The following is a 27287-nucleotide window of genomic DNA, read 5'->3' as shown; positions in this document are numbered from 1 at the left end:
ATCTGTTCCAAGAAACCTTGCGTCCCCTTCTCTATGTTTATATCCCCTCAAAACTCCCTATTGCAGTCCTTGTCATACAAGCCAGCTTGTATAAGAGTTGTTTATGGCCATATCTGTCTATCCAATTACTCACACTTAACTAGATTCTGAGCCAGGCAGGGACTCAATCTCATTGTCGCAGAGGAGAGTTGCATGCTTGGGCTTTGCGATCAGAGATCTAGATTTGAATTCTAATTCTGCCACTTATGAGCTATATGATTTACTGAAGTTACTTATTCACTCTAAACTTAAGTTTCCTCACCTATAAAATTGGTGATAATATATATCTTTAATTTTAAAAATTATTCTTTTATAGCCATATTTTACATCATAAGGGATTTAAAGCAGCTTATAAAATGTACACAATAAAGTAAAAAAATACATATGAGAGCCAGAGAAAGCATAAATTACAGTAGATATATTTAAGACCTGAGTGAAGGTAAGAATACAAATATATAGACCTTCATAATTGTTAAATTATAGGTCATATATAATTATTAAAAACTGAGCTACATCTTTCCAAGAAACAATTAGAAAAAGGAAACTTGGGCAGTTAAGTGATTTCTCTTCTATGTGTGGCAGAAACATGAAGAAGGAACATTTCAAGTCCTCATAAAAGTAGAGCTTTTCCTGGCATTTGTTTCTAAATACTAATCCAAGAGGACATAGGGGTGAATGAGATCTGAAATAATATATATAAAGCCCCTGATTGCTGGTCCAAAAGAGGTGTTTCCAAAAGACACAAATAAATGGAAAGAATTTCCATGTTCATAGATTGGAAGACTTAATATTGTTAAGATGTTAATACTGCCCAGAGCAACCTACAGATTTAATTCTTATTAAAATCACAATGATAATTTTTGTGAAAAGTAGAAAAATCCATCCTAAAATTTTTACGAAATCTTAAAAGTCCCCAAATAGCCAAAACAATCTTAAATAGGAACAAAGTTGGAGGTTTCATACTTCTTGATTTCAATATGTATTACAAAGCTACAGGAATCAAAACAGTGCAGCACTGCCTGAGAGACAGATATATAGACCAACTGAATAGAATTAAAAGCCCAGAAATAAACCTTCACATGTATACTCAAATGATTTCTAACAAAGGTGCCAAGAACACTTAATAAGGAGAGGACAATCTTTTCCACAAATGATGCTGGAAAAATTGGATGTCCACATATAAAAAAATAAATTTAGACCTTTATGTGATACTCTATGTAAAAATTAACACAAAATGAATCAAAGATGTAAATATAAGACCTAAAACTATAAAACTTTCAAAAGAAAACATAGGAGAAGAGCTTCGTGACATTAATTTGGCAATGATTTCTTGGATATTACACCAAAAGAAGAAACAATAAAGGTAAAAACAGGTAAATTGGACTACATCAAAATTAAAACTTCTTTGCACAAAAGGACAAAATCAAAAGAGTGAAAAGGCAAAGTTTTGGGAGAAAGTATTCATAAATCATATATCTGATACAGAGTTTAATATTCAGAATATATAAAGAACTCCTGCAACTCAACAACAAAAAAACAAATAAATTGGCAAAAACTTGAATAGTTATTTCTCCAAAGAATATATACAAATGACTAATAAAAATATGTAAAGATACCCCAAATCATTAATCATTGGGGAAATGCAAATCAAAACCACAGTGAGATAGCAACTTATACTCATTTTAATGGCTGTTATTAAAAACAAAAAATAAAACAAATTTAAAAAGAAAGAAAATAACAGAGTGAAGAAGTTGAAAGCCTATGTACTCTTTGTGGGAACATAAAATGGTTCAGCTGCTACAGAAATAGTATGGTGGTTCCTCAAAAGTTAAAAATAGAATTACCATTTGATCCAGCAATTTCACTTCTGGATATATATCCAAAAGAATTGAAAGCATAGTCTCAAAGAGATATTTGTATATCAATGTTCATAGTAGCATTATGCACAATAGCTCAAAGGTGGAAGCAGCCCAAATCTCTAACAACAGATAACAAAATGTGTTGTATATACACCAATGGAATACTGTTCAGTCTTAAGAGAAATTCTGACACATGCTACAACATAGATGAACCTTGAGGACTTTATGCTAAGTGAAATAAGCCAGTTACAAAAAGACAAATACTATATAATTCCACTTATATGTGATACCTAATGTAGTCAGATTATTCATAGAGACAGAAAATAGAATGGTGGTTGCCAAGGGCTGTGGGGAAGGAGTGGAGAGTTGTTTACTTAATACAGAGTTTCAGTTTTGCAAGATGAAAAAGTTCTGGAATTGAGTGCATGACAATGTGAATATACATAACACTACTGAACTGTACACTTAAATATGTTAAAATTATAAATTTTATGTTATGTGTATTTTATCATCATTTAAATTTTAAAATTTTTTTAAAGAAAAAAAAGCAATGTGACCTCTTTTTCTCTCTGTTCCTAGAAGAGTGCTTTTCACAAAGGAAGGATGGATAAAATCTGGTTGGGAAGTTCTGGGAAATCTACGCAAAGAAAACACTTTAAATGCATTACAAAGAGCTAGTAGACACCTTCAAAACAGAGAACAAGCAGTGTGTGTAAAGCATATGGGGGAGTAGTACACACCTAAGGACCTGGAAGAAAAGGTGTGTGCTGAGTAGAGACAAGGATGGCTGATGAGGCTGGAGAGAGGCAAGGTTTGCCTACCCTATTAAGGAGCCTGGACTTTTACCTCGAAGGGTCTAGAGTCCTCTTACTCACAAAATGGATTAGAGTACCAAAACCATCATGTCTCAATGACTTGAGAACTGGCTATCTAGTGCATAAATTATCTAAGTCTTATCATTCTTTCTGTGCTGCTTTCTTTTTTTCATTTCACTGATTATGCACATCATAAATGTCATAGAAATAAAGAATGGTAGAGATCATGACTTGATGAAGGGGAGTGTTATGTAGAGTTAATTTGGGGTGTGAACCCTCTTTGTTAAGGGTCCCCTTTTGTGCCGTGTCCAGTTTGCAGAGACCCTGTACATTTAGGAAGCATTTTCTAACTGCTGGTTGAATAAAACAGAGAGTGTTGCAGAGACTTTTTTTTTTTTTTTTTTTTTTTTTGAGACAGAGTCTCGCTCTGTCACCCAAGCTGTAGTGCAGTGGTACGATCTCGGCTCACTGCAAGCTCCGCCTCCCGGGTTCAAGCGATTCTCTTGCCTCAGCCCCCTGAGTAGCTGGGATTACAGGCATGCGCCACCACACCCAGCTAATTTTTGTATTTTTAATAGAGACGGGGTTTCACCATGTTGGCCACGCTGGTCTCAAACTCCTGACCTTAGGTGATCCGCCCACCTCAGCCTCCCAAAGTGCTGGGATTACAGGCGTGACCCACCGCGCCCAGCCGATGCAAAGACTTTTAAAGCCTGTTCCTGGCACTTAAGCTTTCTCTGGGGCAGAGTCATTACTCAAATATCATCCGTGCTAAAGGATTTTAAGATGAGATTGAGCTTCACAGGAACCTCCCAACCATGGCAAAGCATTTCTGCACTGGGAAACTTCTATTGCCTCTGATGCTCAGTTCCCAATACACAGAGCTGGCAAGGTCATGCTCGGATCCACTTGAATTCAATCCTTCCTTCTTTCATTCACTCAGTCAGAATCTCCTAAGGGTGGTGCCATTGCTCTGGGAATTCAGTCATGAATACAGCCAGATCCCTGCTGTGGTGGAAACCATGGTCTAAAGAGAGAGAAAATATATAATTTATAATAAAGTAAAATAAATTAACAAAGGATGCTCTTCTGCAGCCTCATCAATGCTATGTGAGTTTTACCTCCTCCATGAAGCCTTTCTTGACCCCATAGCCTCTGTCTGTTTTTCTGTCCTGTGAGCTGCCAGAGCAGTTTATTCTTCATGCTATCAACATAACCCCCATCCAATTCTTCCCACTTGTGTGGTTGCTGGAGAATATTCTTCCATCCACACCTGGATTGTAATCTGCTTCACACCAGGGGCTTTTTCACAGTGGCTCAGTGCATCTCATTGGTTCACATTTCTGTGCATTTGCTTATGCTCTTTACCCAGTTTTCATCCTTTGTCTGCTGAACTCCTATTCATATTTGAAAGCTGATATGGATTGGCTCTATGTCCCCACCCAAATCTCATCTTGAATTGTAATCTCCATAATCCCCACATGTCGAGGGTGGGGCCTGGTGGGAGGTGATTGGATCATGGGGGCAGTTTCCCCCATGCTGTTCTCATGATAGCGAGCTCTAATGGTTTTATAAGTGTTTGACAGTTTCTCCGACACACGCATACTGTCTCTCGCCTGCTGCCATGTAAGATGTGCCTGCTTCACCTTCTGCCATGATTGTAAGTTTCCTGAGGCCTCTCCAGCCATGTGGAACTGTGGATCAATTAAACCTCTTTCCTTTATAAATTACTCAGTCTCAGATGTTTCTTTTATAGCAATGTGAGAACAGACTAATACAAAGGCCCAGCTCAAATGTTCCCTGCCATATGAAGCTTTCCTTGATTTTATGGGCAGTCACTCCTAGTTCTTTGTGCCCACAGCATTCTCTTATTATCTCTATCATAGCATTTACTGCACCGTTTTGAAATGTATTAATTTACTTGTCTGCATCTCTTACTAGGCAGGGCTAGAAGAGTGTGACCCTTTATTTGGAATACAGAATCAGGCGGTGCACTAGTTAAGGTAAAGCAAACTGCTCTAACAAAATCGGAAATGATCCAGCATATGATTTTCAACCAGGTTTTCCTGATCAGCAGCAGGGGGGGCCTGTGCTCCATACAGTCATTCAGGGACGAATCTGATTAAAATTCTGCCATTTTCATGGCATCCAAGATCTCCTTCATCAAGTCAGCAGGTGAGTGAAAAAATAACTAAGAAGGCACACTTTTCCCTAACCACTTCAGGCCAGAAGGGGCAAACGAAGGTCTCTGTTCATATCTCACTGGAGAGAACTGAGCATGTGGCCCCTCCTGGAGAAGGAGAAGGATTAGAAACTAAGCCCTGGCCTAGAAGCCACTTCCCAGTGATGATTCTACACTGCAGAAAAGGAGCAGAGATCTTTGGAGGACAGCTGGCCATCTCTACCAAGGGTAACAAAAATGGACTCTTTAGACACAAACCTACCCTACTCAGGAGGTAAATAGTGAATTTCTACCTGAAGCTTTCTGGTAAGTTCAGCATTTAGACACTGAAAGAGAAGTTGATTTGTGAAAAATTCTCAGATTCCTGAAAGGCACTTGGCAGAAAAAGTCTACAAACAGTATGAGACAATAAAAGATAATGCCACTTAATTTGGTCCTGTAATTATAGTTACTTCTTCCCAAAGAGCTGAGAATAAACACTCTAATTACTCTACAGGTTATATGGAGATTAATAAACCTAACTCCTGCAGAACACATAGCTTATAAACACAAGACCAGGACTAGGCCTGGCCTGTTATTAGACTGGTCTCTCTGGGTGGAAGAAGGAAAGAGATTGTAAGGTGAGAACCTAATTTGTGCCATGAATTACAATAAGCATTTTATATAAGTTATTTAAACTAATTCTCACAACCCTGGAGCAGGGTATTATTGCCTTCATTTGCAGATAAAGCAACTGAGTTTCAGAGAGGTGGAAGTACTTCTCAAAGTAGCAACTCTGAGATTTGAGCCGAGGGCACAAAGCCCATACTCTTTCCACTGTACCAAGTCCCTTCAAGGGAAACCTCAAAGGCCTATAGGAAGTCTTTCTTCTCAGAACTCTGCTCCATGGAGGATGGTTTGGTTGTAAATATGCAGCTGCCATGCTTATCTGCCCAAAGGTAGATATTGTCACCAAAGATGTTGTCCCTGAAGTAACCCAGTGGCTGTGAAGAGGAGGTTTTCTGAAGAGATCTAACCTTCAAAAGCCTCCTTCTGCCCATCAGTCAGAGCCTTTGCCGTGACTTTGCAGATCGGCTCCATTGAGCTCTCATAGAAACGACTGCTTGGAATTGGACTCCGTCATGCATTTATATTGGCCTCATCAACAGGATGACTCCAAGTGATCAGGCCTAACCATCTGCACACCCTGAGTGGGGGATTCTGGGAAGGAAAGAATTACCTTCAGCCAAGCAGCAGAAAGAAGAGGCTGCCATGGAGTGGGAAGAGAGAAGACATGTCTTCATGTAAGGATATCTGCAGTGTGAGCTCCAGAGAGAAGAAACATCCTCTGTAGAAACCTGACCTCCTCTAAGACAGGAGGCTCCCACCTCCTGTGAGGAGTCATCCATGTCTACCCTTTGTCTTCCATGCTCTGCTTCCCTTAGCCACACTGTGTTCTCTTCCTTCCCTGATCTCCTGTCTCTTTCTGGGCATTTAGCAGAAGGGCTGCAGCTGGTGTGGAAAGAAGAATAGGGGCAGCCTAGCATGGGGATCATCAGAATGCACTTTGGCAATAAATAGACCTGCTTCCCAATTCTGGTTCAGCCACCCGAGACCTTGGGCATTTTATTCCACTTCTCTTGAGCTTGAGTTTCTTTGTGTGTAAAATGGGGATCGTAGCAATGCTACCTCATAGGATTGTCATAAAGACAAACATGTAAAATGCTGAGCTTGATACCTGACATACTTGGTAATTACCCAATTTCTGGTAGAATCTTTTACAGCCTGCAAATAAAAGATGAGAGATTCAGAATTTCTAAATCCTACCTGGCACTTTCCAGCTACATCATGTTGGGCAAGTCATTTAGATTATCTCAGTCTCAGCTTTTCTATCTGTAATAAAGAAGGAGGAGGAGAAGGAGGCCACCTGCCCTTGGATCTTGCAGAATTGAGGAGGGTTTCAAATGAAGTAACATTCAAGAAAGCCATGGGGGCAGGGAGTGGGGCTGGCACCCAAGGAGTGCACCATCTAGTTACAGAAGCAAGACCAAGAAAGATATCTGACAATCTTTAAGGTGATCTTACTTTAGAGACCGTAAGAGCAAAAGAGGCTAAGAGAAGAGTGATCTATAAGGGCTCTAAGAGGAGTCGGGATGGGCCATGTCTTTGTACATGGATGGAGGTTGGCAGAGAGGAGAGGAGCATTCCATTAATGGTGAAATGGGCACAGCTTGTGTGTTTGGGGAGAAAGACAGGTTGGGGAAGATAAGCAAGAAGGAAACTCCTTTGCCTAAATCATTATCAAGCACGAAGGACAGTAATGATACAAGTAGGATGGGACATCATGATGTAAGGGAATTGGAGAGAGAGCAAAGGATAGACATTTTATTTCTGACTTTTGATGTGGCCATTGTTATCTTTGCCTACTCAGCATCTATTACCTTGATTTTCCTGTGGGGAGTCCCCACCCCCACCAAACTCCAGGAATTTGAATTGAGGGCTGACAATTCACACAAGTGATGAAGCCTGAAACCTGGGATTCTTCCTTGACTACCTTCAGCCTTCCCATCCAGACAGCCCTCAGTTTTGTAGATTCTACCTCCTTAATACCTCCGATCCACCTATATCTCTCCATCTCCACTAGCACCCCCCAATCCAACTCATCTTCATCTCTCATCTGAATACATATGTCAGCCTCTTACCTAGTATCCTTGCCTCCACTCCCCCTCCCTCCAATCCACTCTACCTCCTGTAGCAAGAGTGTTTTTTTTTTCTATAGTGCAGATGTTCCTCTCCTACTTAATATCTTTTGATGGCTTCACATTATCCAGAGAATAAATTCCAAACTCTTTATGAATGGCAAGTCCTCATTTACCTAGACCCTAGACCCAAGCTACTTATACACTTCCTTTATGATCTTAGGCAAGGTATTTCACTTCTCTGTTTCTCAGTTTCTTCATTTGTGTAATAAAATGAATCTTATAATAGTACATACTTTACAAGACTGTTGTGAGGAATAAATGAATGCATGTATGTAAAGCACTTAGAACAATGACTGGGACATTGTAGATGCTTTTAAGTTGTTTCTATCACCACTATCACCACCACTACCACTACCACCGCCATCATCACCACCCCGTCATCATCATTATCATCATTACCATCATCACATCTTCCTCCTCATCATCATCCTCATCTTTGTATCTCATGCTTTTTCCCTCTTCCTCTCTGCTACAGCTATACAGAGACTTAATTCCTCCTAATGCCCCAACCATATCTCCCCTCAGAATCTTCATATGTGCTGAACTCTTTTCCAGGGAATAGATCCTAGGATTCCCACATCATGCCTCTTCACTTTTACCTTAAGTGTTTCTTCCCCAGAGAAGCCTTCCCTGAGTACCTCAGATGGGGGTATGATGCTGCTACACTGCCTCACAGTATCTCATCCCACTTTTTAACTGGTACTTCCTTATTCAGTATGTCTCTCACTCACTTGACTGGAAACTGCTTAAGGGCAAGGACCAAGTATGTCTCAGTCACCACTAGCCACCTGTCCCACTCACTACCCTATCACTCTATCATATAATGTGTTACCATGTTTCACATCATTTCCTTTCCCTATGCCCTCTCATTTTCATAGTGGGAAACATTCTTCCTAGTGGAAATAAGTTTTCTGCTTATTTATAGCACTCTTTTATTTGAAATTATTTTTAAAACTAACCAGAAGATTGCATTTTAATCCAACTAGCTAAATCATTTGAAATATTTATAAGGGCCATTTTCAGCCTTTGTTCTAAAAAAAAAAAGGAGTGTGGGGTGGGGAGCAGGCAATAGAAGGCACATATGATTTGGAATGAGCAGAGCTGAGGCTCTGAAGGACCATCAAAAGTTGCCACTCTGCCCACTGGAAAGATATTTCCCAAAATAAAAGACATGCCATTCACTGACACTTGCATGGTGTTGAAACCATGCTTGTTCTGCCTTGTGCCAAAAGAGTTTGGGAGAAGAGGGAGCGACTGCTCCCAGCTCTGTCGGCAGCCACTTCTGAAGCTACCATAGCAACAAGTATAGACTAAAAGCGATCCTTCCATATTAGGTGTGAACTGACTCCAGACAAGGAAAATAGCTTGCAGAGAAGAAGCCAACTTTGCTGGGAAACCCACAGGGAGTAATATGCCAGTGACCCATCCCCCCACCCCAATTGCCTTTCACTTCCCCAACCACCATGTAAGTAATAGTAGACAGAATTTTTTTTAAAAGAACTTTCCTTCAAACATTCAGACATACAGCCTTGCTTGGTAAAATTGCACTGGAGTCCTTCCCCACCCCCCAAGCCCCAGCGCTCTCCTCTCTTGTTCTCATTCTCAGCTGCCTCAGTAGCCCATCCATCTGTCAGTGCGCATATGGGTAAAAGAGGCAAGCCAGGAAGCAGAGAGAAGAAGAATTTGTATTTCATAAGTATGTTCTCAGCAGAGGAGTAGAAAATACCTTCTGCCAAAACAGAATGGGGTGGCAGGCCTGGAGTAGTATCTGCTCAGCTAGAAATGACCCTTAAAATGTAGATGCTACTCTGTCATTGGGTTTCTGGGGCAGGACCTGTCTCTGTCCCCATAGCTTTCTACCCTGACCACCCTACCCCTTTCATTCACTCATCCATTCCCACCCAGAGACAAGACTTTCGGTGGCACATTGAGGCCCAGTTCCTGCCTTTGTCCTTGTCCAGGCTCTACTCTTTAGCCCTGAATCAGTTCAGATCAGAACTCTGACACATAAGTGACTGTGCAAACTTGCGCGAGTCACTTTGTCTCTGAGCATCAGTTTCCTCGGCTGTAAAACATGACTAATAACATTGCCAAACTTGTAGGTAAATTGTGAGGATTAAATGAGATAATTCCTGTAAAACTCTTAGAACAGTGTCTGGCTCATAACAAATGATCAGTAAGTGTTATTTTTTCCTCCCACAAGCTTCATCTTCCAGCTCATTTTGGAGCTGCCCACATTGTCTAGTCTTGACAGACTTTGTCCTCGAAGGCAAAGACCATGTTGTTTTATTTGTCTTTGTCATATTGATTTGTCTACAGTCCTGGTTACCTAATACACAGTGCCTGGCTCAGTGTAGGTGTTTAATACATGTTTGCTGTGAAAGGCACAAATTGATGGATGGGAGGATGAATGGGTGGGTAGATGCATAAACAATAGAGGGGAAAACCCACCCTTTTCTTGCCACATAGAATCAGGGAGAATCTGGGTCTCTGGCAAGCCATCCAACAGAGATGAGTTTTCCAGGTGGGTTGACAGACTTGCCTAGTCTTGAGGTCTTTTCTGACCAGAGGCTGTTACATGGAGTTGGCTGGATGTTTCCTTCTCCATCCATATGGGAACTTGGGAATTTGGCTAAAATTCTGGTATTTTGTTTTGTTTCTCTTTCTTAGCTTGACACTGGGGCTTCTTTCCTTTCTCTCCTTGAGTGCCAGCACAGATGCCAGCTGGCCCATGGGCTCTGTTAACCCTTTCCAGCCTGCCCTTGAATGGCTCTGCCAATACTCTGTATCACTTGGCTTTGACGTGAACCCACATGGCTTCTTGCCTCATAATGTTTACACTGCTACCCTGCCTCTCTCTCTCAGTTCCCCCAACCTGGCTTCTCCAGTCACACAGAGCCACATGAGAAGATAGCTGGTATTAAGCACAGATCTGGAAGGAAGGCAATGCATAAAGCTGTCAGCCTTACCTTGTGCCCATGGCACAGTTACCTGGCCCAGGCCTCTGACCACAGGGCTTATGTTCATTTTGCTACAGTAAAAGTCTTCTCAAAGTCGTTTCAGTGAGATGGAGCGTTATTCCTATCCCTCTTTCTGTCTCATCTCCACAGCCTATCTTAGATTCTTTGCCTCTTTATTATCTCTAATTTTACAAAGGGATAAACTGAGGCTCAGAAATAATATGAGATCTATATAATCATGAAGTCTCATCATTGGAAAGGAAACAGCCCTCCAGATGATGGAATCCTGGCGATGCACACATGAATAAAAGCAGCAGAGCTTGTTCTAGAGGGTACACCTTCTGACTGCTTGAGGTCTAGCCTAACTCCAGAGCATCTTCTGCTTACACTGCAGTGGCATTTACTACATATGTTGAAATCATCTGTTCATATATCTGCTTCCCATTCTCTGACTGAGACTTTCTTTATGACAGTGTCCCAGATATTTTTGCTGCATAACAAACCATGTGAAACATACAGGTTTACATGATTATCTCAATAGATGTAGAAAAAGCCTTCGATAAAATTCAACATCCCTTCATGTTAAAAAATCTCAATAAGCTAGATATTGAAGGAACATATCTCAAAATAGTAAGAGCAATTTATGACAAACCCACAGCCAATGTCATACTGAATGGGCAAAAGCTGGAAGCATTCCCCTTGAAAACCAGCACAAGACAGGATGCCTTCTCTCACTACTCCTAATCAACATAGTATTGGAAGTTCTGGCCAGAGCAATTGGGCAAGAGAAAGAAATAAAGGGTATTCAAATCAGAAGTCAAACTGTCTCTGCAGATAACATGATCTTATATCTAGAAATATCCCTGTATTTAACATGATCTTATATCTAGGAAAAAACCCATTGTCTCAGCCCTAAAGCTTCTTAAGCTGATGGGCAACTTCAGGATACAAAATCAATGTGCAAAAATCACAAGCATTTCTGTATATCAACAACAGGCAAGCAGAGAGCCAAATCATGAATGAACTCCCATTCACAATTGCCACACAAAGAATAAAATACCTAGGAATACACCTAACAAGGGAAGTGGAGAACATCTTCAAGGAGAACTACAAACCACTGCTCAAGGAAATCAGACAGGACACAAACAAATGGAAAAACATTCCATGCTCATGGATAGGAAGAATCAGTATCATGAAAATGGCCATACTGCCCAAAGTAATTTGTAGATTCAATGCTATTCCTATTACACTATCATTGACATTCTTCACAGAATTAGAAAAACCTATTTTAAAATTAATATGGAACCAAAGAAGAGCCCACATAGCCAAGACAATTGTAAGTAAAAAGAGCAAAGCTGGAGGCACCACACTACCTGACTTCAAACTATACTACAAGGCCACAGTAACCAAAACAGCATGGTACTGGTATAAAAACAGACATGTAGACCAATGGAATAGAATGGAGAACTCAAAAATAGGACCAAACATCTACAACCATATGATCTTCGACAAACCTGACAAAAACAAGCATTGGGGAAAGGATTCCCTATATAATAAATGGTGCTGGGAAAACTGGCTAGCTATGTGCAGAAAATTGAAACTGAACTCCTGCCTTACACCTTACACAAAAATTAACTTGAGATGGATTAAATACTTCAATGTAAAACCCAAAACTATAAAAACCCAGAAGAAAATTTAGGCAATACCATTCAGGACATAGACATGGGCAAAGATTTCATGATGAAAACACCAAAAGCAATTGCAACAAAAGCAAAAATTGACAAATGGGATCTAATTAAACTAAAGAGCTTCTGCACAGCAAAAGAAACTATCGTCAGAGTGAACAGACAACCTACCAAATGGAAGGAAATGTTTGCAGTCTATCCATCTGACAAAGGTCTAATATCCAGAATCTATTATACAATGAACGTAAACAAATTTACAAGAAAAAAACAACCACATTGAAAAGTGGACAAAGGACATGAACAGACACTTCTCAAAAGAAGACATTTATGCAGCCAACAAACATATTTTTAAAAAGATCAACATCACTGACTATTACAGAAATGTAAATCCAAACTACAATGAGATACTATCTCACACCAGCCAAAATGGCAATTATTAAAAAGTCAAGAAATGACTGATGCTGGCATGGCTGTGAAGAAATAGGAATACTTCTACACTGTTGGTGGGAATGTAAATTAGTTCAACCATTGTGAAAGACAGTGTGGTGATTCCTCGAAGACATGGAACCAGAAATACCATTTGACCCAGCAATTGCATTACTGGGTATATACCCAAAGGAATATAAATCATTTTATTATAAAGATAGATGCACATGTATGTTCACTGCAGCACTAATCACAATAGCAAAGACATGGAATCAACACAAATGCCCATCAATGATAGAATGGATAAAGAAAATGTGGTACATATACATCATGGAATACTATGCATCCATAAAAAGGAATGAGATCACGTCCTTTGCAGGGACATAGATGGAGCTGGAAGCCATTATCTTTAGCAAACTAATGCAGGAACAGAAAACAAAACACCACATGTTCTCACTTGTAAGTGGGAGCCAAACAATATAAATACATAGACACAGGGAGGGAACACACACTGGGGCCTGTTAGGGCTGGAGGGAGGGAGAGCATCAGGAAAAATAGCTAATGCATGTTGGGCTTAATACCTAGGTGATGAATTGATAGGTGCAGCAAATAACCATGGTACACATTTACCTATGTTACATAGGTAACATACATAGGCATTCCTGCACGCACATGGACCCTGGAACTTAAAATTTAAAAAAAGATACAGGTTTAAAACAACTTTTCGATTATATCTCACAGTTCTATGCATTAACTGGGCTCAGCTGGGTGGTTCTTTAGTTGGGCGTCTCATGTGGTTATAGTCAGTGGCTGGAGCCAGAGTCACCTGAAGACTACCTTGGGCTGGATGCATGAGATGGCTTGCTCTCATGGTTCGCAGTTGATACTGGCTGCTGCTCAGGAAGGGTCATCAACTAGGCATATTCATGGGATAGGGGCTTTGCTCAGCAACTGGGTTTTAAGAGCAACTGCCTCAAGGGGCCTAATCAGGAGATGCAAGGCTTTGAATGACCTATCCTCAAAAGTCCCACTGTTTCACTTGTCATATTCTATTGGTCAAGCAAGTCACTAAAGTCAGCTGAGATTCAAAAGGAGTAGCAAAGTCCAGGTGAGGTGGCTCACGCCTGTAATCCCAACACTTTGGGAGGCTGAGGCAGGCAGATAATTTGAGGTCAGGAGTTCAAGACCAGCCTGACCAACATTGTGAAACCTTGTCTCTATTAAAAATACAAAAATTCGCTGGGTGTGGTAACGCCCACCTGTAGTCCCAGCTACTCAGGAGACTGAAGTGGGAGAATCCCTTGAATCTGGGAGGCAGAGGCTACAGTGAGCTGAGATCACACCACTGCACTCCAGCCTGGGTGACAGAGCAAGACTGCCTCAAAAAAAAAAAAAAAAAAAAAAAAAAAAAGAAAAGAAAAAAAAGAGCAGCAAAGAGTTTGCTTCCATGTTTAACATGCAACTTAAATATAGAGTCTTTTAATCATCTCTGAGGTCTCAACACCTCAAATAGTATACACAAAGAACAAATATTTGTTCATTCACATTTAAACTGACAAATTATATGGGATGGAAATTATGTCTGGAACAACTTTAATGGCCTCCACTTACTCTCTTGAAATCTCTTGGTGTCTTTTACTCCAAATGACGTAAATGTGTTTTCCAAAAATACCTCTTCCTGCTTATCTGAAGTTTCTGTCTGGATCTCTTTATAAATCAGGAATACATCAGCACAATGGTATAATGAAATGGAAAATTTTCCAGTATGGCTGGAAAAGGTGCCCGGTAGCAATCTCAGCCTTCTGAAATTCTATCCCTTAGTCTCTATTAAAGTCTACAATTTAATAACAATGGCTTCCCTGAAGTGGGAAGAATCAGCTCTCAAAATACTCTTGTGCAGATAAAGGTCTACTTCTTGAGCATTCTCCCAGCCACATGTACACAGTCATGTAATGTCAGCATGAAAGCAGATACCTCTACTGTTACTGTGAAAAGTTCGTCTTTTAGTATAGTGCCTGGTACATAATAAGTGAAAATAAATACTGCTATTATTTTAAGTTCATAAGCCCCTCCTTTGACCCTCTTCTCCTTATATTTTTGCTTCCCATTTAAAAGACCCATTGCAGTTACATTCTAGTGAAACAAATTAACTTGGAAACTTGAGACAAAGTAATCTTTGAGGCTTCTTTATTTGGCTTGCTTAGACTTTTATTGCTAAAGGGGAAATCTTTATGTGTGCTGGTCATATTTCTCTGCTCCTTCAATAATACACAGGCTTATGTAGCCTTAGTTCAGCACCAAATAACTTCATGCAAGAATACCCTGAACTGGCTCTGTCAGTCCCAGTCTGACACCACCCCGTAACTAATTTTAGTTTCCCTATCCACCCCCACTTAGACATAATAATGCTATGGTCTCTCTAGAGCTTTCTTTGTGTAGGCTGTCTCTAGGCTTTCTTCTCCTATCACGCATTTGCATTGAACAAACATTTCTGTAGCTTTTGCCATCCACTTTTTTACCCCTTTTTCTTTCCAACTACCAATTTCTACCTTTCCAAGGTATTACCTTTTTTCTGTGCCTTGATTTGTAGAGAATTTTACACTTTTCACTGTACCTTTGCATCAATCTAGTGTATCCTCTTAGCATCTCTAATAAAGATAATATGATGGCTGTAACTATTCCCATTTTAAAGATGATTGACAAAAGGCTAAGAGAGGTGAAGTGACTTCCTCAAGATCATTTACATAGAACATTATCAGACCAGGAATGGAACCTCAGTGTTTTGGTTTAGATTCCAGTCATTTTCCCCCCATTAAACTAAGTGATCTTTAGTGATGTCACTGAGAGTTCAATAACACATGATTTTAAAGTTTGAGGGAAACCATTAAAGTTTGGACTTTCATGGACTTGATATTAAAAGTGAATACTTAGCCCCACTGAACTATAAAAATGGACTTAAACTTCTAGATCAATTTGAAAGGCAATTAATTTTCCTAAAATAAGAGAAGCTCTTCTTCCCAGTGAATATTAAATAGGAGTCTTGTGATGATTTAGAATTTGCTACGGATTCTTACATGCTGGAATCATGATGACTTTGTAGATAATTCATGGAGGCAGATACCCTCTCCCCTCTGGATCTTATTCATGGCTTGTGTGAATTATCTGATTTGGAGAGACTCTATGCTAAAAGCAATGACAAATCACATTGATATAAATCCATCCTACCCAAAAGATGGCCCACAGCAAACCAAAGAATACCTACAAGTATTTGGCATTAGCAAATAAAGATATTCTCACTTGTATCCAGCACAAAAGCTTTCCAAAAAGCTGGAGACAGTACATTATGGAAAGAGAGCCCTGGACTTGGAATAAGAAAGAAACTCATATGTTTTAAGCTCCTATCATGTTCAGTTAAAAACCACAAATATTGAGCACTGACTTGGCGACATGTATTGTGCTAGAGATAATGGCATAGGACCCCTTCTTTCAAAGAGCCTGAAGTTCAATAAGTCAGAGACACCAAGATATTCATGATCATGTACTGGGTGTCTTGACAGAGAGGAATGTAAAGTTAATGTCATAGAGTGGCATAAGAGCACCTGGAAGGACACCGAATCCACATTGAGGGGATCAGGGAAGAGCAGACTAGGCTTTCTAAAGATGTCAGTTGATCTGAATTGTGAGCAAGGTGTGGGTATTGGAATGTCAGAGAAGGATTTGTAAGGGCATCATAGACAGAATGAACAGTATGAGCAAGTCATAAAGCAGCATGATATGGGAAGAGGGGACTGTAAATTTTTTCATATTATTAAAGCACAACATGTCAGGCAGGAAGCAGCAGAAGGTAAAGGTAGAGAAGTAGACATGAGGCATGCAGTGCACTAAGGACTTTACACACATTATCTAATCTATATGTCACAGTAGTTGTAAAAAAAAAATTGGTATTTCTCCATTTCACAGATGATTAAAACGAAGGCCAAGGAGATCAAATAATTTTCTTAGCTCGTCTCTGAAGCTCTGAATATGTCTCCAGAAAAGCTGTATTCTGGTCTCACAAGAAATGTACATCATCCTTAGGGAGATCATTATTCATTTCTGGGTCTCTAATCCATTTTTGTTGAAATAAAGGGGACTGAACAGGATGCTTTCTCAAGCCACTGCCTGCTGCTGCAAGTTAGGATCCTCCAGGCTCTCCTGGCTGCCACTGCAGAGTTAGAACCACGTGCTTGTTTTCAGTACCATGGAGAGGTGCCGCATTGCTGAGAGCTGCAGACCCGAGGGTCAGCCAATGTAGAGAAAACCAGGAGATCCACAAATCTTCCCTTAAACAAGACACCAACAAAGACAGAAGGGCATAAAGGAGAGGGAATATCATGAGAGGAGACAGAAAGAGAAATTGTCCATCACCACTGCTCTCTTGAACAGAAGCTGAGTGATATGCTGAGTGAGACAAAGTGAACTAAATAAAAGGAATAAATTGAAGCAGCAACATGTCCTCGACATCATAATACAGATGCTGTAATCATACAAGGCTAATAGTCTGAGTCACTCCACAGCCATCAAAAACAAAGAATTGATGGGACAAGCCTTGCAGCTGCTCACAAAAACCAATAAATTAAACTTGCTGACCATGGCCTGGAGACAGGGGGAGGCACAATAAAATTATGTAACTGGTGGTTTATTTCCTGAATAACACAGCCTTCTCTTCTCTTTCTCTTTCTCACCTTCAAGACAGGTGCTCCCTGGCCTCATGTTTCTTCCTTCCACAATCAAAACTTCCTCTCCAGGAAGGCTCCACTACTTGATTTATACTAAAGTGTAAGTGGCTGCTAAAACTTAAAGAGTTGTCTCTCACAGGAAAGTCAGAAGTTTAGGGGTTGATTCACTATAAATTAAGCTCAATGAGAACAGAGAAATTTTTCTATCTTGTTCACAGGACCTACAATGGTGTCTAACACAAAATATGTGATCAATAACAACAGCAGCAATAATATTTACTAACACTTACTGAATGTTTACTATGTGGCAAGTGCTTCTTTGTGTCCTTTTAATGCTCATAGGAGCAGAATGAGGTAAACGGTATTATTGTCCCAGTTTTCATTGTGGGAACCTGGCGGGGGTGGGGGGACATAGAGATGTTAACTTCCTAAGGTCACATAGCTAGAAAATGCAAGACTCGAAGCCACAAAAATCTAAATCCAAAACCCATGTTCTTAACTGTGATGGTTAATTGTATGCATCAATCTGACTGTACCACAGAGTACCCAGCTTAAAAATTATTTCTGTGTGTGTCTCTGAAGATGTTTCTGGATGAGATTATCATCTGGATTGATGGACCCAGTAAAACAGATTGCCCTCTCCAATACAGGTGAGCATCATTCAATCCATTGAGGCCTTGAATAGAACAAAAGGCAGAGGAAGGAGGAATTTGTCCCCTATTTTCTGACTCAGTGCTTGATTGGGGAAATTTTGTCTCATTTTTTACCACCTTCAGACTGGGGTTTATACCATCTGCTCCTCTGATCCTTAGGCCTTCAGACTCAGGCTGAATTATATCCCCAGCTATCCTGGGTCTCCAGCTTGCAGATGGCAGATCATGGGATTTCTCAGCTTCCGTAATCGTGTGCTCTGGAGAAACCTCATCATTGACCATTGTACCACACTGATGAGAGGAAAAGATGGAGAGATGCACAGAGAAAATCAGAAAGAGACAGTTATGCACACACCATATCAAGAAATAAAGTATCATCAAAACTGTTAAAATACTATTAGAGCCTATGCTGTCATACTATGAGGATTAAGGATGAAAAATAATAATAATTCTTCAATTCCATTCAACACATAGGCACTAGGCTGATCACTGATAATACAGAAATAAAAAGAGAACCTGTCTTCAATGTGTTCATATCTAGTGAGGAGCAGGGACAAGTAAAAGACCAGATGGTGTGGTGTGTGTTTAGATAGAAGTGAGTGTGTTAGTGCTGGTGCTATGGAAATTCAGAGAGCAGGTGCATTTTCAGGGTTAAGGATTGGAGTGTTGCAAATAATATGTGCTCTCTGCATAGACCCCAGAAACCCCATGGCTGAGAAGTTGATTGGGTACTCAGACCAAAAGGTGGAGAAAGTCCCCAGAGATACATGCAAAGATTGGTGGACCATGTTGAAATATTGGAGATCCTGTAGTCTAATATAACACATTCTGCAATCTTTAGACTTAACAAGTATTCTGGGCATTTAATAGGAGTCAGTCTCTGTGCTTGGCACTTGGAATGTAAAAATGAGCAAGTTGATGTTTTCCTGCCTTCACCGAGATCACATTCTAAAATTCTATGCTTGCGAATGGTGAAGTGGAGACCCACATGAGACCCAGCTGAGGTGAAATTGACATAGAGTTTCCTCCCAAAGATTGCACAGTGAGGCAATGATAAAGCACAAACTCAGAGCCAAGGCTTGAGTCTGCTGCCACCTTACAAGAAATGCTCATTGAATAAATGAGCGAGTAGTGAACAAGGATGTATTGTAAAAGTTCTTTGGTAGGCAAAAGAAAAAAGTCACCTAGTTAGGTAGTTAGATGGAAATCATGACTTGAGTCTAGCTCAACTATGCAGATATCTTCATGACATCCGCCAGCAGCCAGAGTAGCCTAGAAGGCCTAAGTCTGAAACCTTCTTCATCTTTGACATCAGCTCTCTCTCACTGCAGCTTCTCAGTAGTCCCCTGTATTCCCATGTATTGTGCATTTTGTTTCCATTTGTTTATTGTTTCTGCAAATGCTCAGCAGAGCCAAAAAATATCAAAATCAAAAATATACCTTCCTAGAGCAGCCTCAGAGAGCCCCAGGGGAGATGGCAGCAGTCATAAGAAGAGAAAATAACCCAGTAGAGTATAAATAAAGCCCGCACAGCAATGGAAAGGCTGAATTGCATCATCTTTTTCCTACTTACCACTGGAAACCACAGGAGAATCTGGCATGGGCAGGGTAACCTTTAGATGACCCAGCTACCAGCTGTACAGGCCAGCTCTCCAGCATGGAAGAGAGCACCCAGAGCCTGTGTCTGGTGCCCAAGAGGGTTGTTTGGAAACAACAAATTCAGCAAATTGGCCAACAGGCAGAAGCCATAAGCCCCTTCCTTTTGTTAAACTGTCTCATTTTCTTCCAAAGTGGTCATTCTTAGAAAGACCCAAGACAAAACATCTCAGAAATGTCCCAATGTGAAGTAATAAATGGATATTTTGGTGAAATCTGCTTAGCACTCTTTAGAGCAGGACTGGCTCCTCAGTGAGATACTCTGAGAGTCCTCCTGAGCTCACAGTTATTTGGACTCCGACAGCACATTTTGATGACAGCAGAACCCATCATGTTGGTCTCTGGCCCTTTGTAACTGGTGGTTTATTTCCTGTTTCATTCAGCTTTCTCTTCTATTTCTCACTCATGGCTGGGTCCTTTAGTGTTTTCTATCTTGCCAGACACTACAATCTAGTTAAACCTAGTAGACTCAAGCAACCGACAGCTTCCTAATCTACCCAATTCCACCAATAGATAAATAATATCACTTTTCATCAGACAGGACTTTAATTTCATCAGACAGGACCTGATCATTTTTGACTATGAAAAAAATCTCCCAAATGCCTGAGGGAATTTGAATTTTTGGAAAAAATTACTTATTTATATAAATCCTATAGAAATTAATTCTTAAAATCTCCATTCATAGCATCTTCAGTAGCAAGTCGCTGAAGGGAAATTTTAATTCAACTCCTACATGCTTCTATTCCATTCAACTCAATTTAATTTGAGCTAAGAAATATTCATAGACAATTAATAAAAAAAGATTTTTAAAGGGAATAAAGAAACATTTGTTGAGCACCTACTATTTGCCAGATACTATGCACAGTCTTAAGGATATAGAAATAAAGGAGACACAGCTCTGTCTTTGAGGAGCTTACCATCTAGTCTTTGCTAGATGTCACAGAAACATGTCATGGAAAACATAAATCCAATTTCATGGTAAATATATCATAATCATGATATAGGCTGCAATGGGAGCTTAGAAAAAAGAGGTTAATTACAGCCAGCACAGAGTGGGGAAGCCTTCTCTAAAGTGCATTATGAGCTGTGATGAATGGGACTTGGTAGCTGCACATAGGGAGAAGCACATCTAGGTAGAGGATGCAAAAATGCCAAAGCTAGCATGCGGGATGTACACTCTTATAAGCAGCAAAATGGCAGCTTGGTCCAGAACATGTGTGTGTGTGTGTGTGTGTGTGTGTGTGTGTGTGTGTGTGTGTTTGCAAGTGTGTTTGGGTGCATATGTGTGATGAGTGGTGATGAGAAAGATTTAAGGCTGATAAGAGAGGATTCATGTTCACTTTTGGCTTTCTTAGTCATTAGCAAAGCACTTTATGGGGAACGCTGTATGCTCAGAGATTGTGGTCTTTGGAAAGCCTTTCCTGACCACATGTTGGTGGCTTAGGTGCCTCCTCTGAAGAACTACAGTCTCCAAGATTTGGTATTGCGATTTTCTGTTGCTCCTGGTCTCCTCCTCCAAAATGTGAGCCACTTGAGGGCAATGACTACTTTATTCACAGAACTCCCATGCCAGCAAGGTTCCTGGCACATAGTAGGTACTTGGAAGAAATCTGCTGAATTAATGAGTTATATTTGCCTTTTGTGCCTTTGTCATAATTTCTCACACAAGTGAGAATTCTGAAGCCTGAGAGAGAAAATAATTGATTTCAGTCACGAGGCCAGCCATAGCAAAATTTATTTCTAGATGTCCTCGTTCCATGGGAGTGGAGGTGGCAGGGGAAAGCATTTTGTAACCCTCTCTGTCAATTCTAGATCTAGAGAGACCACAATAGCTTTTGGAGTCACTGATCAAAATGTCCTCAACAGGGAGGCCTTTCCTGACCACCTCCTCTCCCCTCATTGTCTAGCTCAAGCCATATTTTCTCTATGTGACTTATATTACACACTTCATTTTTTTGTTTATCGCCTTTCTTCTTTGAAAGAAGAGTAGATGAGAGTTTTTTTGTCTGTTTTATTTATTGTTTTATGCCCAGTACAGAGGACATGCCTGGCCTCTGGTGGAGGCTCTATAGATGTGTGTTGAATGACTTAGAGATTAAACACTGGAACGCAAGGGGCAGAGGTGCTACAAATGGGAACATGGATATCAAAGGGGAGACAGTTGGCTGGGCGCAGTGGCTCATGCCTGTAATTCCAGCACTTTGGGAGGTCAAGGTGGGTGGATTACTTGAGGTCAGGGGGTCGAGACCAGCCTGGCCAACATGGTGAAATCCTGTCTTTATTAAAAATACAAAAAAATTATCCAGGCATGGTGGCACACCCGTATAGTCCCAGCTACTCAGGAAGCTGAAGCAGGAGAATCACTTGAACCCCAGAGATGGAGGTTGGAGTGAGCCGAGATCATGCCACTGCACTCCAGCCTGGGCAACAGAGCAAGACTCTGTCTCAAAAAAAAAAAAAAAAAAAAAAAAGCAAGAAAGCGAGAAAGAAAAAAAAGAAAGAAAGGAAAGAAAGAAAAAAGAAAGAAAGAGAAAGAAAGAAAAAAGAAAGAAAGAGAAAGAAAGAAAGAAAGAAAGAAAGAAAGAAAGAGAAAAGTGAGGCAGTCAACAACTCCTTACTGAGTGTCCACAGTGGTATAGAGCCTTCTGGTAGATACTCAGACAAAGAGCAATGGTTGATTGTGGTCCCTCCCAAAGGACCCAGTAATATGATCAGCTGGCAAAGGCTATGCGCAGAAACATCAAACATCAAACAACAGGAGGTAGGCAGCTGCGGGTGGTTGGGGCAGGAGAGAGTATCAAGGACAGGTGAGAGGCAAAGTGCAGCTCATGCATGTTCCAAGACTCCAGTGGCACATCCTGCTGGAGGCTCATGCATATGTTGACTATGCTTTTATTTGTGCCATTCCCTTCACCCTTGTGCTTTTCCTCAGTCCTGATTAGACTGTGCTCAGGCCATCATTTTTCATGGGAAGCATTTCCTTCTAGCTCATTTCTTCTCTATGCCTCCATAGTACTGTGAACCCATATTTATCATAACAGTTGTTATGTTGGATTGTAGCCTTTAACGGAAGGCAGAATTGTTGTATGATTAAAAACCCAGGGTGGAGCAAGACTACCTGGGTTTGAATCCCAATCCACTTCCAGCTAGCTATGTTTACCTTGGGCAAATTATTAAACTCTCCATTATATCTTTCAAACAGAAATTTTAATTAGCACCTACTTCATAGGGTTGTCCAGAGAAGCATATTAATTAATTAAAATGTTTCAGATACTTCAGACTGTGCCTGACATATAGCAATATTCAGTAAAATGTTAGCTTCTAGAGAGTGCGATCTACAATTCCAAAGCACCTTCTCTAGGTCAAGTGCTGTGCTGAGACACATTTATGTATGTCATCTCATTGTTCTTCTCAACAACCTTGCAAGGTTAAGTAGTATTTAATCAATGTTTCCCTTGAAATGGAAGCTTAATAGGATTTTTAAATGGTAAGCATTCAAGCTTCTTTCACTTATATTTAAGTGAAATAGGGTTAATAATGTCTATTTTAGAGTTGTGAGAATTAAGTGAGAACGTGTATAATTAAGTAGAAGAAATAAAAGCTGAGATGAGTATTTTAAATGACCTGTAACTTGGTATTACTTGGATAGGTTGCTTCAAATTCAAGTGTACATAAGGCCCTATAGGTGTAATGATGAGTATAAATATCCCCTGCCCTCGAAGAGCCCATGGTCTAGTGGACTTTGCAGTGGCTTGAAGGCAACGACTAGGTCTCATTCATCTCAGAACTCAACCCAACTACACAATGCCTGGTACAGAGTGAGTGCTCAATGGTGGGCTCTTGCACTGCTTCCTGACTGATTCCAAATGGCCCTTTCTCCACTTCTCTGCAGGTTCAGGAGACACAGGGAATAAAGGGAATGGGACAGACATATCTAATGGATGGCCTCATATACACTCTGGATCAATGGTGATTATAATAAATGTTAAAACAGAAATCCTAGTAGAGTAATATAGAAGCATGGTGAAGAAGAAAGTAAATCTAATTGGTTAGATTAGAGAAGGCTTCCTGAAAAAGTAAGATCTGAACTGAGTCTTGAAGGATGGTTATAAATTCATGAGAAAGACATTTGTAAATATAGTAGAAGCAGGTTGAACAAAGTTTTAGGAGTGCCTGACTGTTGGGAAATCTTCAACTGCATTTGGACAAGGTGCTTGGAGAGAACACAGAGCTGAGAAAGAATGTGTCTATAGTGGGAGATTGGGAGAATGGCTCCCATCACTTGGGGCAGTTTCCTCCATTGTCAGATCAACCAGATGACCCTAAAAGCGCTTTCAAGTAAAGTATTATGATTTAAAAATATGATTAAAGAATATTATATATTGACAACATTTTAAATTATTGAAATGTGTTGAGGCTATCATTCACATCAGCATTCACTGGATACTTTGTATCTTTGCAATCTTTCTAAGACATTTCTAGTTGTGCTGCTCATTAGCAACTTCAACTTACTCAAATGGGTGCTATGAATACTATAAAACTAATATTGTTTCTCTTTTTTCCTGGCTAGAGAGCTTAAAGCCAAATTCATGGCCACTTGTAACAGGTGCACAGGATTACACGTTAAAGTTTGTTGACTGATTCCACCACTGTCTTTACTTTACTTTCTTTCTATTATTGTTCCTTTGCCCACCTTTGCTCATTTATCTCATCTTTTTACCTGTATTATTTGTATCTCTTGAAGACACTTCAAATCCTGTTGGAATAGGAATGAGATGGGGTATAAACAAATTATCAACACTATACTCTTTATTGTAGCCCAAGGCTTTTTGCAGAGTCACAACATGTACAGCCTGCAGAAGGAGCCTATGCCTCTCCAGCAGCTCTGTCATCACTCCCAGACTGGAGCTGCAGGTGCGGCAGACATTCTGTAGGTCTGGATGCAATTTGTCACTGCACACATGCTGGAGATGATAAGTTAGAAAGAGAGGGAAGAGTCCGAGGACTAGAACTGAGCCAAACAAATGCTCTGATGGGGGCATGGCCCAGGCCGAAGGCTGATTCTGAGACTGAGACAGGCCTGGAGGAGGCAAGACCAATGCCTTGCATCACTGTCTCCAGGAGGCTGCCCAGTCTAGAGTAGGCACCCCTTCTCTGGGCTCCCAGACCCTTCCATATTTATCCTTCTTTGTAGCACCTCTAATTACTTTACTCTATGTAGAAGTATGTTACTACGTCTATTTACCAGTATAATTACTTCTCTCTTTTATGTATATAAGAGTCACTAGGAAACACGTAAAATGCAGAATCCCTTGTTCTATTCCAAAAAATTCTGATTTTATGTCTAAGGTGAGGAATCAGCATTTTCAACCAACAGCCCAAGTCATCTGAGGGCAGTCATTCACAGATCCTGGGAAATTCTGTCTGTATTGGACTACTGATAAAGGAAATTTTACCCTATCTCTAAATCTGTAGCACCCAGCAGAGGGTCTGGCTCAGAGTATCATACCTTATTTTACAGACGCTCAAACTAAGGCACAAGAGATTACATTACTTATCCAAAATTACCTGCCTAGAGATTGGAGAAGCCAGATTTAAAACTCAGATTTGACTGACTCCAAAGAGTATGTCCTTCCCACAGTCCTAAGCGAGGAGGTATGATGGTTTACTTCAGTGGTATCTAAGTAGGCTGTGCACTTTCAATGAGGTGTGCAAGATAATCAACTCAGATGTGGAAGGAACGTATTAGAACTTCTATTCACATTTATTTTAATACAGCATTTCTTAATTTTATTTTTGTATGTTTATGGCATACAAGCATAGGTGCAGAGGTGCATGTATGCAATGAATAAATGAATACACATAATGCATAAATAAACATACATATATGGGGTGATTCCTCAAAAACGCCTTACTGATAGGGGCACACAGTCAGAGCCTTTGACGACCACTGGTTTAGCTGTCTTTTATCTGTGATAGTGCCCACACCCATGCACCTTAAAGATGCTGTATGTGGAATGTAACACATCTCTCTGGGACTTCTCAGGGGCCAGAGCAAGAGACGAATGAGCAGAATTACTGCAGGAGGATTAAACACTTCTGCTCAGAGTATGTAGGGCCTGTGCATTTGTCTTCTTGCCTACCAAAGACTGATTGTGATGTACTGGGCTTGCTAGTACATACCTTCATCTGCCACATACCTAGGCCCTGTCCCTCCACATGCTTCCTGGAGGCAGAGGCAAGCAACTCTCTCCAGGGGAGAGTGGCACAAGCCCCTAGGCTCAAGGACAGGATAAAAGCCTTCCTGTCTCTCCCATGATTTCTACTTCATTTATGGCTCAGCTCCATGGAGTTGCTAAAAGAAAGGGTCACGTTTAGAAACCAAATTTACTGAGTAGACAAAGGTAGATTTAGGCAAAAACGTGAATGCTCTGATGACTCAGGATAATGTAGAAAACTGGGTAGTGGTGGGCTCTGCTTAGAAGAAAAAGGGGCTTCTGGGATATGTTTTTCAAGGGCCCTAGCATGGTGAAGAAATGTAGTTGTCAGAAATGAGCTTTTGGAAGGTACTGCTGCTTTAAGAAAACGCAAGGGCTGGGAGCAGTGGCTCATGCCTATAATCTCAGCACTTTGGGAGGCTGAGACAGATGGATCACCTGAGGTCAGGAGTTTGAGATCAGCCTGGCCAACATGGTGAAACCCCGTCTCTACTGAAAATACAAAAAATTAGCCAGGCGTAGTGGCGAGTGCCTGTAATCCCAGCTACTCAGGAGGCTGAGACAGGAGAATCGCTTGAACCTGGGAGGCAGAGGTTGCAGTGAGCTGAGATCACACCATTGCACTCCAGCCTGGGCAACAAAAGTGAAACTCTGAAAAGAAAGAAAGAAAAGAAGAAAGAAAGAAAGAAAGAAAGAGAGAGAGAGAGGAAGGAAGGAAGGAAGGAAGGAAGGAAGGAAGGAAGGAAGGAAGGAAGGAAGGAAGGGAAAACTGGCAAGGAGAGAAAGCAAGGAAGTAGGGCTTCCTTGGGGTCACTGAGATGGCAGAGGCAGAACCAATGCACACAGTTCTGCACATTGTGCTGTGTGCTGAGTGGGGGCAGTGAAAGGGCAGGAATGGGCTTAAATCCCACCCACATGCACTCTGTTTGCCAAACTGAGGCCTTGGTGTGGACCTATGTTAGTGAAGAAGGGAGAGATTTTCCTCATTGTCTTCTCAGAGAAGGTCCTTTTTCTAATTGGTCCTGGAGATGGTGAGGTAGGGCTGTTTTTCTAATTTGCACAAAGGTGGAGTATAGGCTACTAGTGGCCATGAATAGAGGGCCTCACCCTCCGTAATGTGACTCCACATCATGGTTCAAAAATGTTCAGGAAATCTACAAGTATAGCATGCTGGCAACCACTAGATCACCTGTGGAAGCCTGCAAAGGTGGAGTTTTGAGTTCTGATTGGCATATGCTAGGTTCAAGACTAACAGAAGAGCAGATATGTGGGGGTGGAGGGGGGGGTCATGAAATTAACTAAGTCAATAACTCACAGAAGTTCTGCGGAAAGCAC

At 40.8% G+C, this 27287-nt stretch overlaps 1 protein-coding gene across 3 annotated transcripts in view; it reads right to left on the bottom strand.

The window, feature by feature from the left end:
* Positions 1 to 1705: 1705 nt before the first annotated feature.
* OMA1 (OMA1 zinc metallopeptidase) overlaps positions 1706 to 27287 on the bottom strand; it is a 263442-nt gene continuing 237860 nt past the window's right edge. For all 3 annotated transcript variants that reach the window (XM_063600910.1, XM_063600963.1, XM_055092094.2), the window contains one exon: positions 1706 to 3740. In XM_063600910.1, the coding sequence (XP_063456980.1) occupies positions 3699 to 3740 (42 nt within the window). In that variant the 3' untranslated portion in view covers positions 1706 to 3698. The remainder of the gene's footprint in view (positions 3741 to 27287) is intronic.

The sequence above is a fragment of the Pan paniscus genome, chromosome 1 (genome assembly GCF_029289425.2).
Source record: "Pan paniscus chromosome 1, NHGRI_mPanPan1-v2.0_pri, whole genome shotgun sequence".
Taxonomy (NCBI): Eukaryota; Metazoa; Chordata; class Mammalia; order Primates; family Hominidae; genus Pan; species Pan paniscus.
This window is presented reverse-complemented; position numbering and strand designations above follow the sequence as displayed.